At 44.3% G+C, this 16,492-nt stretch overlaps 1 protein-coding gene across 1 annotated transcript; it reads left to right on the top strand.

Annotated features, from left to right (window-relative positions):
* The first annotated feature begins 7,923 nt into the window (after positions 1-7,923).
* LOC147751342 (oxytocin receptor B-like) lies at positions 7,924-13,998 on the top strand. The gene is made up of 2 exons (XM_086938288.1): positions 7,924-8,917; positions 12,782-13,998. The coding sequence occupies exons 1-2, from the start codon at positions 8,005-8,007 to the stop codon at positions 12,973-12,975; spliced, it is 1,107 nt and encodes a 368-aa protein (XP_086794414.1). The 5' UTR covers positions 7,924-8,004; the 3' UTR covers positions 12,976-13,998.
* Positions 13,999-16,492: the final 2,494 nt, after the last annotated feature.

Genomic DNA, 16,492 nt, shown 5'->3' with positions numbered 1-16,492 from the left:
GTATTGTCGACAGGAGGTCACCTACTGTCGATGGAGGGTAGGAGATTGACCCCAGAGCACATCAGTACCATTGTTAAAATGCCTCTTTCGCAAACTCAGAAAGATGTGTGCGCTTTCATAGGTATCACTTCCTATTGAAGGCAGTGGATACCTAGCTATTCGCTGTTAATCAAGCCCCTGCTTGCTCAAACAGTAAAAGATATGCATGAACCTCTGCCCTGGACGCCTAAATGTCAGCAGTCTTTTGAGCAATTGAAAACTGTGCTTTGTTTGGGTCCAGTACTTGGCACTCCTGACTATACTAAAGAGTTTGTGTTGTACGTCCATGAAATGGCTACTTGCGCGCTTGCTGTTTTAACACAAAACTTTGGAGATAAGCTATGGCTGTATGCTTAGATCTCTGCTGTGCTTGATCCTGTCGCATGAGGCTTCCCGAGCTATCTAAGGGCGGTCGCGGCCAAGGCTGTCTCAATAAAACAATCGGCTAGACTCGTACCTAATAATGATCTCACAATCATGGTACCCCATGCTGTGGATACACTTTTGAATAAGACACAGCACCTCACCAGTGCACGTCTGACAGGTTATGAATTAACGCTGTTCGCCAAATATATTACGATCAAACGATGTGCCACTCTGAATCCAGCCACATTACTACCCCTCTCTTCTGAGAATGAGGAGATTGGCATACATGATTGTATCTTCTGAACGGAAGAAGAGATGAAAGGATGGGTAGCTCTGAATGATGTTCACTTATCTGATCCCCAAGGGGAACTATATGTCGATGGCTCTTGCTTTAAATTACCAGATGGCACTACAACTGCTGCATATGCTATTACTACACTGCGTATGGTAGTTGAGACATCATGAGTTCCCTATCAATCAGCCCAAGCAGCCAAGCTCGTTGCCCTTATTCGAGCCTGTGAATTGGGTAAGGGGCTGGTTGTCAATATTTATACTGACAGAAAGTACGCCTTTGGGGTTGCCCACAATTTCGGGGGACTCTGGGCAAAGAGAGGGTTCCTTACTTCTCATGGTACAAAGATCCAGCATGGTCACTTATATATAGGCTTCTGTCCGCTTTGACATTCCCTAAGAAATTGGCAATAGTAAAGTGTAGTGCCCATAGGAAAGTTACTGCCAATGTAGGTAAAGGGAATGCTTTAGCAGATCAGACAGCTAAGGAAACAAGAATAAAAAGAATGTTCTTGGTAGGTCCCGCTAGGTGGATGCCCGGGGTCACCGTGTTTGAGGATACACTTGAGAAAGTGAAGGAGATACAAAATGAAGCCACAGCAGAGTAATTAGCAGTGTGCCAAGAAAGTTCAGCACAATTGAACGATGGGGGATGTTGAATTGACAAGTCAGGGAAGCAGAGATGGATGTTGCCAGATGCGTATGTTCTTCCTGTGGTCATGATGGCTCATGGCCCAGCCCAAATCAGTGCTAAGGGTATTTATTCGATACTTTCGCTGATCCTCTCAACAAAGAAGCATGGTAACATATTGAAAACTGCTGCACATTAAGTGAAGTACTGCAAATTGTGTATGATGCACAATCCTGGGAAAGGTACCCTTACACCACCCAGTAATTTTGCACCATCCACTTTCCCTTTTGAGGTTCTCCAGATGGACTATATTGAGTTAGAGCGGGCCAATAATTTGAAGTACGTGTTGGTGGTTGTTTGTGCATTCAGTAGATGGGTTGAGGGTTACCAACTAAAGACAATACAGATATTGCGACTGAAAAGGTACTCCTGAAGGAGTTCTTTCCTAGTTTTGGCTTGCCCCATTTGATCTGGAGTGACAATGGAAGTTATTTTAATGCCAAGGTCATCCAGTTGATTTGTGATGGTTTGCGCATAAAGCAGAAGTTTCAGGCTGCAAATCACCCACAGTCAGTAGGTTTGATTGAGAAGTACAATGGTACTCTGAAACTGAAATTGGCGAAGATTCAGGAGTCAACAGGGTTACAGTGGCCATATGCTTTACCATTAGCTCTTATGTCGACAAGAACAACAGCACCTGCTAGAACAGGATTGTCACCCAACGAGGTCATGTTTGGACGCCCGACAAATGTCGGGGGCGTCCCACGCCCTCGTAGGATCTCAGATATTGAGTATCCATTGTTGACAGACTATCTTTGGCAGTTAACTGAAAATTAGCGTTCTATTCACCAATGGGTCCACACGTCCCTTCCACCCAGACCAGAGGGGCCCAGACATGTTATTCGGCCTGAGGACTTCATAGTAGACAAGAACTTCCAGCATAAGAAGAGCTTGGAGCCCCACTGGAAGGGATCTGAACAGGTCGTCCTGGCCACTCAAACTGCTGTGAAGGTTATCGGACAAAAGAACTGAATCCATGCCAGCCACTGCTGCAGGATACCCTTACCCTTGCCCTATGATCAGTGGGTGAGGGACGGCATAGGGGACACTGAGTGTGAGAAGGAGCCTCAGTTTGTGCACTTCAGCGATGTAAAGTTAACATGGAACAAATGGATGCAGAGAATGATGAAGTGCTAAATGCAGCGGTCCCTCCTGAAATTCGAGCCATTAACGAGCCGCTGTTTGTTGACCCCTCTGTGCCTGCAGTCACCAGGTACAATTTGGGTCCTCGGCTGAGGAATAGTGTACCAACGGTGAAGTCAGATTGGCCAGGGATGGACTGTGTAATTTAGGGTGTACTTTGATATAGTATCAACGGTATTCGTTCAGGGTGTCGTAAGATAGGTGCACTGTTCTGACATTGGGCAGGACAGATCGAACGTGCTCCCTGGAGGGGGGTACATTATCCTATGTGACATGGGATTCATCGTGAGCTTAGGACTGATCAAGCTCCACTGCCGGTGCTCAAGAGCGCCAACATTGATGAACAATCGGAGCCTGTACCAGTGAGGCTCTGACGGAAGCTGGGAAAACTTACCTTTACTATCAGTTTTATTGCATTCCTTTTCTTACTTTATAATGCATCCATTTGGTCTGCCTTTTGATAAGGAGGAACAACCATTTGCCCCGCCGCTTGTAGCACAGGGTTGGTCATTAAAGAGTAAAATAGTTTGCATACTAATTATTGTGATTACGCCAATATTAGTACTTGGAATATCCTGATTTCTAGAGGAGAAATATCCCGTACAGTTCTTGGTTGGTACAATGCCCACTCCCCCTGAGCATGTTTTTGTCACTTTGGCTCCACACAAAGAAGCGCATAGGTTGTCCTACACCGATAATGTTTTAATACAAATGTTGCATCAAGCTCATAATGTCTCTAATACAACAAATTTTTGGGTTTGTGGGTTGCTCCCTTCGGTCACTTATAAGAGCGACAATTTGTTGTCTCGCCATTGTCATATATTGGCTGCTGCGAGGGTTGGTTTCACTTGTTTCGATTGGTATGCTTCCAATTTCATCTTTCTACTTTAGATATGACTTCTGCTGATTCTCGCACTGCCACTGAATATGTACGCTTCTATCAAGGATTTACCCCCATCGGACCGGCAGGACAAGGGACCTTAGGAATACTATCTCCTAAGTCTTCTGTGAAAACATACCATAACGTAAAGAACAATTCCTGGTTTCAATTGGAACTGGCTGATATCCAATTGTTTAACACCTCTGAGTACTTCCAATCCTTCCAAAGTCAAAATCTTACTGAAGATAAGCCGATACCTGTGTCAGTGGTTAATATGACAGTTCGTTTTTGTGTCCAGGGGACAGGGAAGATGAAGGTGGGTGAGAGTAAGTGTAATTTCCCCTTTAAGCTGTATACAATAAATAGTCCGCCTTTGATTCTGCGCCATAGTGTCTATTTCGTTTGTGGGTCAGAAGCTCACGTGTGACTCCTGAGGGAATGTATAGTTGCTCCATCTAACTATCACCAACCCCATTGATTGCAATGTAGAAGTCCATCCCTGTTCCGAGTCAAGAGGATTGTTGATACAAAAGATATTGATCAGACTTACACTACTGCACAGCAATTTGGGGATGCTTTGAAGGGCCTACTACCTTATTGGGCTTCCATAGCTAATAGTCTTCAAATTTGTCAGCTAACAAGAGTTGTTGAAGTGGTTATCAATACAACTGCGGGGATAATGACAAATATCACTGCTGAGCTCCATGCTACGAGATAAGTCACTTTGCAGAACGAGATGGTGTTAGATGTCATCCTAGCAGATCGGGGAGGGACCTGTCGAGTCATTGGAAGCAACTGTTGTGTTTACATACCTGATAACGCTCCCAATGTTTATTCGGCCTTACAGAAATTACATAGGCTATCAGCTTAGATACACCAAGAAACGGTTACTTGGACTCTGTCGGAGTGGTTTTGGAGTACGCTAACAACATGGGATTGGAAAATCCTCATCTTTTTGGTTGTGGTTGTTAGTATTATTTTTTTATGTTGCCTCTGTATATACTGTCTCCCGGCTTCTGGCGCCTATTGTGCTAATGTTCTCATCCCTAAACAGAAAATATCAGTTCATGATACCAGTGCTGCGAATATGTTGCAAGAGGACATTGACAACATGATGCAGATCAATGAGGGTGTCTTTGAATACTGATTATGTAATCACTAGCTCATAGTGATTTTTCTTATTGTTGCAACATGTTATATTTTTCTTGATAGTAACATAAAATTGTTCGCTTCTGCTAAAAGGAGGATCTGTTAGAATAATAATGTCTTAATTGTGTTGTTTATATATTGTTCTGCATAAGTTAGCATTTGCAGCTCCATTTTATGTTTGGATGATATTTTGAGCCATGATTGACTAATCTCTCTCTCTCTGCGTGAAGCAGCTTTAGTAGATTTCGTTTTTCCAAGGCTGGGTCTTGCTTTACTAATGGATACCGTTCCCACTAGACAGAGGCCTAATCCCAGTAGTCCAGCAGTGAGTACAGGCAGAACGACCTTGGCATAAAGATAGTGTGTGCCCGGTCTCAGGATCGAAAAGTATCCTTCTGTACCTTCTTTGTGTAGCTGCCTTCCTCAAGAAATTTCCTGTCTGGGCGTGCCTTCATTGGTTCTGAATCGTACATAATGTATCACCATGTTTGCTGATGCCAGTCCCTCTGCAGCAATCCACAGAGACTGGGCAGACTGGGCTCCACTCGAGTGTATCTGAACAAATATACCTGGTTTGTATTTTCTACTGTCTGACCGACTTCTCATTTGTTTGGAAGGCTGAGAGGTGGTCACGAGTGACCCGGGTGGCCCTAATCGGGTCACTTCCTTCAGTATATACCCGGGAATATTCAATTTTAAACATCTTAGTAAAAATAGCAGCAAAAGGAGTAAAGATCCAACTATGGATATGTGGTCTTGTCGGACTTGGACAAAGTCAAATGTTCAGGCTCACCGGGATGGAGCATGGCTGATACATGGACCCTGTTAGGCCTGCAGAACAGAACTTGAATCCTGGCTTGCAGAGCGTTGGAAGGACCTGCGTTGAAGATGCGTTGTGCAGCTGAAGCGATGTGTCTGTTTCAAAATGCAGCGAGGCTGTGGTGCAAGGTCCTGTATCGTCGTTGAAGATCTCCTGGACGAGGGCTTGCGATGTGTATTCCAGCGTTGAAATGTATCATTACAGTCATGCATATATGCAGTTTCACTCCAGAAACTCCCTATTTTGAGGAGGAAATATACCAAAGAAAGTTTTCATATCTTTGACATTTAGAAAGTTTTCACGCGTTTTGTGGAAGCCAAGTTTCACAACTTCGCACAGAACTACATAAGATATAAGGATTTTTCAGAACATAAGTGCTTGTTAGATGTGATTTTTTGTGGGTTTACGATGAACCCTGTCAAAGAAAGCAAAACTTCTGTTGCAGTTTGTCATGATTTTAATATAAATACAAGACTGAAACAATATTAAAGAACGTGAAATTCAGAAATTAGACCTTGAATAAAATACTGTTTACTTGAAGGTGTGTGTTGGACTTGGCCCTTTTTGCAGGGTCATCCCTGAACTTTTTGCCTTCCTCTTATATTTTTTCTGACCTGTTGTTGGCTATTTTATGACTTGGGCACTTTACCACTGCTGACCAGTGCTAAAGGGCATATACTCTCCCTAATATAAATTGATGTATGGATTAGTAATTCAAAGATTGGCTGGTTTGATTTACCTGTCAGACCCTAGTAAAGTGCACCAGGAGTGCCCAGGGCTCGTATTCCAAATGCTGCTGGTGGGCTTCCAGCACTGGTTGTGCCACCCACAGGAGCAGCCTGCAAAAGAGTGTCTAAGGCCTGCCATTGCAGAGCCTGTGTGCAGTCTGGCACTGCCATGTTAACTGAGCACGTGCACCCACGTGCCAGTTTCTAAACCTTCCCTTTTCTTCATATCAGACACCCCTATGGTAGGCCCATCTTGGATGTCGCCGCTGTAGCTGTCGCATTGCACCGCATCGAGGGAAGTGTCTCGCAAAAAAGAGGAAGCGTGTCGCCGTCCCTGCTGCTGCCGTCGCATCGTGGATGTCGCCGCTATAGCTGTCGTATTGCACCGCATCAAGAAAAGCGCCTCGCATCCATGGAGAAGCGTGCCGCCGTCGGAGCTGGTGCCGTCACATTACAGAACAAGGATATCGCCGCTGCAGTTGTCGCACTGCGCAGAAGCGTCTCGCAAAATCGGAGAAGAGTGTCGCCGCCGAAGCTGTTGTCATCACATCGCGGAACAAGGGTGTCACCGCTGCAGCTGACGCATCGAGTCGAGACTTCTCGCATCATCGCAGAAGAGTGCCGCATCTGGAAGAACTTCACGTCTTTATTTCTTTGCACCAGAACTTTGCTGAATTTCCTTCGCTGCAACACTTTCGTTGTGGAAGCGTAACGCATCGTAATGTACATTGACTCAAAGTGCCGCATTTTAAGAACTAAAGAGAACTAAGCTAAACCTACCATTTTAAGTACAGTATTGTAGATTTTTGTCGTTTGTGGTCTTGTGATAAGTCTATATAAAGAATACTTATTTTGTATATAAAACCTGTGTGGTGTCCATCTTTAGTATTGTCACTTGATTACTGTATGTGGTCACAAATGCTTTACACACTACCTCTGCGATAAACCTGTCAGCTCATGCCAAGCTACCAAGGGGGTGAGCAGGGGTTATTTTAGGAGGGTGCCCCCTTACCCTGACTAGAGGCAAGGGTCCCTATTTGTCACAGGTGCCAACTAGAGACCCCCAAATCTAACAGTGTTCATGAATTGACATTTATAAAATAAAAGAAATTCAAACATACGTTGCCTCCAATATCTCAGGAAAACGTAATAAAAAGTATTATTCTTATAAATATGTAATCAAAAGGAACGTATTTTCACGTAAACTTCGCCTGTAATGAAGTCATAGACCCAAACACCAAGACGAGCATCTGCTACTAGAGGCAGAGATGGACAACATTGAAAGGACATCTGAAGGCAAAACAAGAGTGCAAGGTGAATTATAGGTAATGGGATTGAAGGGCCCATTGTAAGATGACTAACACCCAGCTCCCACCGAACGCGCACACATCAACATCTGTCACTGAGGAAGTGGCCACTTTTTTTCCGGCTACAAACCATGATGGCAAATGTTGCTTCTTTTAACCCACGAGGACCGGTTCTGAAGACCTTTAAAAGAAGTCTGCATGCGTCGATGCCAAATGCGCTTCTCACATGTAGTCACAACCTTTTGAAAACCCCAGTTCTATAAATGAAAGAAAGTAGAAAGCAGCTTCTTCCTAAAGGATAAAGACTTTCTACTCAGCCTGTCGTTTTTATTAGCTAAAGCAATCATAAGGTGTCAGTGATTCAGAAGTCATATAAGGCATCATTTGGAAGCTGGAGGGGGCTTATCACAGGAGCGCGCGAGGGGGGACGAGAGCAGGCGGGAGGGGGAGAGAACCCATCTCAAGATGCAGGTCCGCGGACGTCAGGCTCATTCGAGCGTGAAGGCAGCTGCTCCGAGGCGCAGGGAGACCCGCGCCAGGCTTCACACAGGAGCCGAAACTAAGACCCGCTCAAGTGTCCTCTCTCCGCTATGACGAATACATCGTTTCCCAGGCAGGGCACCTCGGACGAGACGGGGACTCTTTTACAAAGCAGGCTCCTCAACTTCACAAATCGGTCGGAGCCGGCCGGAAGATCCGACCGGGACGAGCAGCTGGCCCGGGTGGAGATCGCCGTACTGGGGGTGATTTTTCTGACAGCAGCGGCGGGAAACCTTATCCTCATCCTAGTGCTGTGGAGGAGGCGGAAGAAGTTATCCAGGATGTACGTGTTCATGCTGCACCTCAGCATCGCAGACCTGGTGGTGGCCTTCTTCCAAGTTCTGCCGCAGCTGATCTGGGACATCACGGATGTCTTCATAGGGCCGGATGTTGTCTGCAGGGCGATCAAGTACCTGCAACTGGTGGGCATGTTCGCCTCCACCTACATGATAGTGGTGATGACCGTCGACAGGTTCCAGGCCGTTTGCTACCCCATGGTGACTTTCCAGAAGAAGCGCGCGCTGTGGAACGCTGGCATCTGCGTCAGCTGGGCCATCTCCCTCGCGCTGAGCTTGCCCCAGGTGTTTATCTTCTCCAAGGTCGAGCTCACCCCTGGCGTCTTCGAATGCTGGGCTGAGTTCATCGAGCCCTGGGGCTCCAAGGCGTACGTCACCTGGATTTTCGTCACCATTTTTTTCATCCCCACGGCCGTCCTCACCATATGTCAGGTCAAGATCTGCAAAGTCATCCATATGAACATTTACGTGAAAAAGCACGAGTTTGAGATAACGGACCAGAAACAGATTCTGCCCTCGAGGGCCAGCAGCATTAACTGCATTTCCAAAGCCATGATCAAGACCGTCAAAATGACAGTGGTGACTGTGGTCGCTTATGTCCTATGCTGGGCACCGTTCTTCGTTGTGCAGTTGTGGACAGCTTGGCACCCCAGCAGTGTGACTGAAGGTAAGGTCAGTTTTGGGGGAATAGGACGGACAGCCTACTGTAAAGCACAATTTTATTTGTCAATTAAGAAAAATCTCTGCCTTTCAATGACACAATTGAGGTAATCTACATTGTAGGCACAGTGGTTTATTTCGGTGCTATTTATGTATGAAAGTTTTAGCAAGTCAACCCCAGTTTACCCCTTAAGTGGCTCGCAGGTCAGGGCTTTTTCAAGGCTAGACGTTTTGGGTCCCGGAAGTGTGAGTCAAGATAAAGAGGTATTCTCTTGTTAGCTATTTACTTTAGTAAAAAACTCTTGATGGTGAGATATGCCCTCGTGTTTCAATCTTAGTCTGCGTGGTCGCTGCGGTCAGATTCATATGTGGTAGTCTGTCACTTATTGCGCTCTCTGTAGTCTCTGAAGGTAAGGTTGTGGTAGCTTGCACCTTATCAAACCTTTTTGCTCTGTTTCATGCATGCAACCATGTATGCACAAATACATGCGTGCACAAACACTCTATTCAATTGGGTTTTCCCAGAGTCCAGTCTGCTCTTTAACAACAAATCATTATAATGTTAATTTGAGCATGACATTTGTATGCCTTATGACTTTTCCAGTGCAAACTTTAGCATAAGATCCGTTTACACAACGGTGTTAAACCTTCATTTCAGCAGGAGGGTAGACTAAAGTCTGTAATCACAAAGTGACTGCAATGCAATAGCCTATAGTGTGCTTTTCGTCAGTGGTTTACTTGGGTGAAAGTTGAAATTAAGAACTTTTTCGATTGTACTGCTATCAGCATGATAAACCATCATTACCTTATATAGAGTAAATATCCACTTGTTCCCTCTGCTGGGCTCCCACATAACATAAGCTGTGTATTTGTTTGGCTCCCTCAGAATCCTATGTGGGATAAGAGCCACAAGGAAGTGTGTTGCAGGGCAGGACCCGGAGGGGCTCAATGCGTGAAGTTCTAACTTGAGCAAGCTCACAGTCCTGAGCATGAAGTGCGCAGTCCAGTCCGTCCCCAAATATAGTTCCTATCCGATCCCAGCTACAACAAAGTTCCTCCCGCTGGGATTTTTCCAGACTAGGGACAGGGTTCAGTCTATCGCCTCTTTCCAACGATTATAGACACAACTACTATATGTGTGCCATGCCTGTTAATCATAGGACTACACTGGTGCAATTTGGGGATATGATAGGGGAATTATTATTTTGAGTAATGAGACTAACCAGACCTAACTTGATAAACGCGAAGAGTAACATTTGCATTTGTTTGGAAACACGTTCATCCTTACTGAGTCCCAGTGGCTCCAACACACGTGACATATATGGTAGAAAGAGCAGGACAACCCTGGCTCTGTGAGGTACTATAACACGGTTATTTAGGCTCACTTCATCTGCTCACTTTGGAGCTTACTACTCTTGGGCCTAGATGTAGGTAATAGCAATTTACCAAATGGTAAATACCGAATTTTACAGATTCAGTATTCACTATTCGGTAATTGCTATGTAGGTAAAATAATCGGTAAAAATACCGATTCTGTATGATTCCGTAATTACCGAGTCTGTAATTACAGAATCGGTATTTGCCATTGATTCTTATGGGCCTTGAAGCCCATATGAATCAATGGCAAATACCGATTCTGTAATTACAGAATCGGTAAAATTACCGATTTTGCAAGGGTGACAGGGTGTCACTTTGACACCCTGTTGCACCCCTGTTTCTGGCTTGTGTGCCATTTGACACACAGACATGCCCTTAGGGCATGTCTGTGTGCCACATGGCACAGGTGTACATGCACAGATGTGCATGTACACTGGAATTCATTATTTACCATGGAATAGTATTCCATGGTAAATAACGATTCGGTAAGGGCCTGTGGCACTGATTACAGTGCCACCTAAATCTTGATTTACAGAATCTGTAAATTTACCGATTCTGTATTTTTACCGAATCGGTAAATATACTGATTCTGTAAATAAAATGCCCCCTACATCTCAAAAGCCAAATACCGGTCGGAAACGGCTGAAATCGGCCGTTTCCGACCGGTATTAAGGCTTCTACATCTGGCCCTTGGCTCTTACTGACTAGCTGGGAGCAATGGGAAAAGTCCTGAAGGAAGGGTAGCAGAGGCATGTAGGTCACATCAATGGAATACTTCTTCGTTTACTTCTTTAAGGGCATTAGCATGTAGCTTGGGCTCCTGAAGACTGCCAAATCAAGACATCTAGGCTCTTACCTACCAATTTACCAGGACCTGGGACAGCACCAACCTATGACAAGATGGTAATGACTCTCCCCAGGCCAAACCATACCCATCCATGGAGCTGCTAGCCTTAGTGGGGACCTGCATTTGACTCACTTACTGTTCTCCATCGATAAAAACTGGCTCTCACATATGTGAAATGGGATGGGTCACATACATTATTTGTAATATTATTAGTGAGCTGCTGCTGTGTTACAATATTGAAACACACGTCACTATCCATGAATATTAGATGTAAACACATTTAGAATGTAGGCCTGTGTGCCTGTGCACTGTCGGTGCAGTGACCTGGTCAAACAGGGCATGAAAGAGCTGAAACTGGAACATACATTTCAAAGGCGTTCTGAACATGGCCCCCCCAAAATTCATTTGTCTCAGAGCCCCCAAAATCCTTAAAAACAACCGTTTCTGAACGGTTATTGCTGACTTGAATTGACTCAGGCTGAAAGGGGAGGGGGTCTCCTGTACTGTGAAACAAGAGATGGGTCAGACAGGTGATGGAGAAACAAACCTCTCCAGAGTGCTTGCTACCTGAAAGCAACACAAATGTGTGCAATTGGGTAATCAACAAATCTGAAGGATGCTTGTAGCCAGTATAGTTTATAATTGTTGCAATGCATTCAATCTTCATGGTGTCAAAGCAGTGTTCTTGTTAGAGGTACTGTGAGGGCATTGCCTGTGTTGGAATGCATCATTTTATGGACAGGTACAAACAAAATTTTCACTAGGTACATTCTGTTTGGGTATTACTAAAAATGTACTTTTATTAAAACACTAAGCACGTAATCACTAAAACCATTTTGCACATATTGTGGCAGCCTCTCATACTGTTTGTGTTCCTATTTCATTCATTTCAGTTATTTAAGTAGCGTCAAACATGTTGCCTCGCTACTACTTCAAATAGGTTTGATATACTCACCAGGAAAACATAACGTAAACAATCATAAGTAGACGATATGTGAAAAGACAATGGATTTCAGACTAACCATGCCTCCTGAAAAAAACTCTAATGGCACTCGGGAAGTTAATAGTTCCATATTACTTTAATTACTTATATACAATTGTTTTTCATTAATACTAGAATTACCAAATTATCAATGCAAATTTTCAAAATGACAAGAGATGGTAATCACTGCAATGTTGCTATGAGTAGTCATAACAGTGTTTTCAAAAAGCCACCGTGTTAGCAGCGTTCATGCAGAAAGGCTGCAATTAAAACTCATGTCTTTAAATTATGCCCTGGCCTTAGCTCTTGCGAATTTGCCAAGCTCATAAGAAAGAATACTTTTAGAACGTGAAAGCATTGCTAAAACATGCACATGCCTTGCTGGGCTATTTTAAACATGCTGGGAACAGTTGTTTGCCTCCCCTTACTGAAATTGAGTCTCAATCACATTGCAGTACACAAGAACGACATCCGATCCGTCCCCTTAATTAAAAGTTGTCTCAACACTGCATGCCTCAAGCCTCCTTTCGCAACAAAACGTAGAATTGCGCCTCGAGCAAATCGCGGCAAATTATACTGTGCTGGAGCCTTTGTTTCGAGAAAGCGCGCCTCTTCCTGGAAGCGAGTACTTTTGTCCTTAGCAGCTTGTGTTTGTCTCTTTTCAGGAGCCGTCTTCACCATCTTTATGCTGCTCGGCAACTTGAACAGCTGCGCCAACCCCTGGATATACATGTACTTTTGTGGCCATATCCCGTACTGCGTAAGGCAGCGTGAACACCTTTCAGCCCAGGAGGAGTCGGCCGCTACAGCGAGCATTAACTTGGGAGATCGCGAGCCTGAAGACGTCACTTCCGTCTAAGCTGGCACCTCGTGCCCTGCTATGGTACCTCCCGGTCCTGGGATGTTCATGGCTGGCTTGCCCCTACAGACTCTTTTTTTTATAACAAGTATGGGTTTCAGTTATTGGAAAACGTATATTCTGAGAACCGTTCCTTGATTTTGAGGTTCGCTTCAGAACAAGAATTGACAAAGTGCTGAGCAGTAGTAGCTACCAGGGTATTCGTTTTGCTACAGCAATGTGTGTATCTTGCAATCCGTGCAAAGGTGGGCTGGTGCAGGGAAGTAACCAAGGACAGTTTATAGGCTGACTATGGCCCAGACTCTTTAGCGTGGCCAGTGCCAACATGTGTGGTATTGATACAGTTCATATTTTACTCTCCTTCTGCCCATGTTTGCAAAGTTCATTCTCTCAAACCCTGGCACTTTTCGTGCTTAACACACCGTGGCTTGGAAAATACCTGCCTGTAATGTTGTTCAAACAATAAACCCCCGACATTCAAATCTGCTGTAAAGGCATCTCCCCTTCCGGCTTCCATGTTACTTGTGACTGATCTCACCATCAAAGTAAATGTTACAGGGCTGTTCAAACACAGAATGGGCATTTCTGAATTCGGTGCACACAGGAGCTGAGCTGAATATATGGGCATGAATGGATGCGAAAAACAGTGCAATAAGTGGCGACTGGGCACTGGCGTGTAAGGATATATGCACCATATCGGGAACCAAATTTGGCAACAAAATCATGTCCACTGTACAATCGTGTGAATGATTCGCGGCTGCCACTTCGACAGCCTTTGCAGAAGCTTATCTAGAAGTCACAACACGTCTGTTACTTCAGCCAGCGACGAGGCAGACCCAGCTAATTTACCATTCTGCCTCCATTCCTAACCATCTTGACGTGATAGAACTCTTGGTAACGGCCACGCCAGTGTGCTTGCTTTATCGTAGTCGAGCTGTGCCACTGTAAGGGTTGGGGATCTGATGGGGTGCCTGGTGCCCTCGGGTCTATTAAAGCTGCATTAACATTCTTCTTCGCACTAGCATGTATTGAGTCTCCAAGATCTATAGTGATATTTGTGACATAATGTATGTTTTGTAAATGTCAACATCAGCGTTTATCAATGTCTTCCAAACAGGTCATTGGGAAGTTGTGCTGAGAAATATTTCGTTGTTTCCTTTCTAAACCATTGTTTTTAATTTAAAGTAAAAAAAATGACTGGCTGAATCCCTCCTTATCTGTAAAGAGGACTCGCTAAACATAAAAGACTTATAAATACTTCTGAAAGCTGGATGCAAGGATTTGTGAAGAGCCAGGCAAAATGGCACTTGGCCATATGGGCCCTCCAACGCTCATAGCCACATTAGGAGAGAGGAGGGGGCAAGCCAGACTGACAACCGTTTTGTGTGTGTAAAAGTCCACTTTATTGAAACAGGTGCACATCACAACTTTATTTAAAACTGGCACCAACTCCCCAACTTAACGCTAAACTACCAAACTCCAGCCAAACTTGGCCAACTTCCAAAACAACACCGCCAGCACCTGTTCCAAGCGACAACATACAAAACTTAAAACCCCTGCGCACCTGTTCCAAACCGGGCCAAACTCGGAAAACCTAACAGAAAAATCCCCAAAAACCACAAAGCCCATTCAGTGTGGGCGGGGACCAAAAAGCCTAACTAACTGCGCTCCCAGTCACCAGGCCACCAAACCTAAAATGGTGGCTGGGCAAGCGTAGGGACCCCTAATAAAACCTTGGGCTGGCATTTGAATTGGGCTGCCTTTGGGCTACCCCCAAACCTGCTTATGGCTGCCCCCATCTAGCCCTCTCCCCCTTCCAATCTGCCCGGGGGCAGACCTCGAGGCTCAACTACCCCCCAAGCCCCTTTTCAATTTTTAAGGGCTTTGTTTGCAATCTTGCACCAGGGGCAGCAGGTACATGTAAACAGTGGTGGGGCACATGGGGGGGTGGGGGGGCAGCGCCGGGAGGGGGAGAGCGCACGTTTAAAAATTATAAAAACAAAACTTACCTGATGCTGCTTCTGTTGCCTTGCGCCTCAGTTCTCCGATGCTTCCTGGGTCCCAGCAGTCCCTTGGCCAGGATCAGAGACTTCCTTTGTAATCCCCATGCTGCTCTCAAGCATGAGAACAGTGTGGGGATTGGCCTGAGCGGGCTGCTTTGACGCTCCGCTCAGGATAGAGAGTCTGTGCTGTTTCTCCAGCTTGGCTGTTCAATACAGCAGGTTGAAGAAACCTAAGTGTGCATTTATGTTTTGCTAGTCTGAGCCGGCCGGCCAAGCACACATGTGCACTTACAGTGCAGTAACCAGCTCTCTTTCTCCCTCCAATGGCCCCAGCGGTGCCCCTCCTTGCACACGCTGGCTGAGCCAGCAGGTGAAAAATAAAACAAGAGTAAAATATCGTTTTTTTAATTAATTTTAATTAATTGATTAATTGATAAATATGTTCTGTAGCATGTTATGGGTTTATAGGGGAATAGGGTGGGAAGTAATTTGATTATGTTAAATTAATTATTAATTATTAGGAATTATTAATTAATTAATTGAGAATTATTTGTAAATAATTTTAATTAATTGATTAATTGATAATTATGTTCTGTAGCGGGTTATGGGTTTATAGGGGAATAGGGTTGGAAGTAATGTAATAATGTTTAAATAATTATTATTAGTAGGAATCATACATTAATTAAAAATAATTGGTCATTATATTTAATTATTTTGGTAATTATTTTTAATTAATTGATAAATATGTTCTGTAGCGGGTTATGGGTTTATAGGGGAATAGGGTGGGAAGTAATTTCATTATGTAGAATTAATTATTAATTAGTAGGAACCATACATTTATTTTTATTAATTGGTAAATAAATGTAATTAATTGGTTATTAATTTTAAATAATTAATTAATTGATAGATGTAATTTATAAGTATGTAATTTAAACCCCTACGCTATCCAACACTTTCCCTACTGTTGCACTCTCTGGAGTTGGAATAGTAATTGTTACCCCTACGCTATCCAACACTTTCCCTACTCTTGCACTCTCTGGAGTAAACCCCTACGCTATCCAACACTTTCCCTACTGTTGCACTCTCTGGAGTTGGAATAGTAATTGTTACCCCTACGCTATCCAACACTTCCCCTACTCTTGCACTCTCTGGAGTGGGAATAGTAATTTTTACCCCTATGCTATCCAACACTTTCCCTACTGTTGCACTCTCTGGAGTTGGAATAGTAATTGTTACCCCTACGCTATCCAACACTTTCCCTACTGTTGCACTCTCTGGAGTGGGAATAGTATTTGTTACCCCTACGCTATCCAACACTTTCCCTACTGTTGCACTCTCTGGAGTTGGAATAGTAATTGTTACCCCTAATCTATCCAACACTTTCCCTACTGTTGCACTCTCTGGAGTTAGAATAGTAATTTTTAATCCTACGCTATCCAACACTTTCCCTACTTTTGCACTCTCTGGAGTTGGAATAGTAATTGTTACCCCTACGCTATCCAACACTTTCCCTA

The sequence above is a fragment of the Lissotriton vulgaris genome, chromosome 1_1 (assembly GCF_964263255.1).
Source record: "Lissotriton vulgaris chromosome 1_1, aLisVul1.2, whole genome shotgun sequence".
NCBI classification, from domain to species: Eukaryota; Metazoa; Chordata; class Amphibia; order Caudata; family Salamandridae; genus Lissotriton; species Lissotriton vulgaris.
The sequence above is the reverse complement of the archived record's forward strand: the minus strand, read 5'-3'. Positions and strand labels throughout refer to the sequence as shown.

What these genes read in the sequence shown, in the direction of transcription:
- LOC147751342 (XM_086938288.1), top strand. Translation starts at nt 8,005, where the DNA reads ATGACGAATACATCGTTTCCCAGGCAGGGCACCTCGGACGAGACGGGG. An exon ending in CCCCAGCAGTGTGACTGAAG is followed by an intron (nt 8,918 to 12,781) that starts GTAAGGTCAGTT and finishes GTCTCTTTTCAG; the next exon opens with GAGCCGTCTTCACCATCTTT.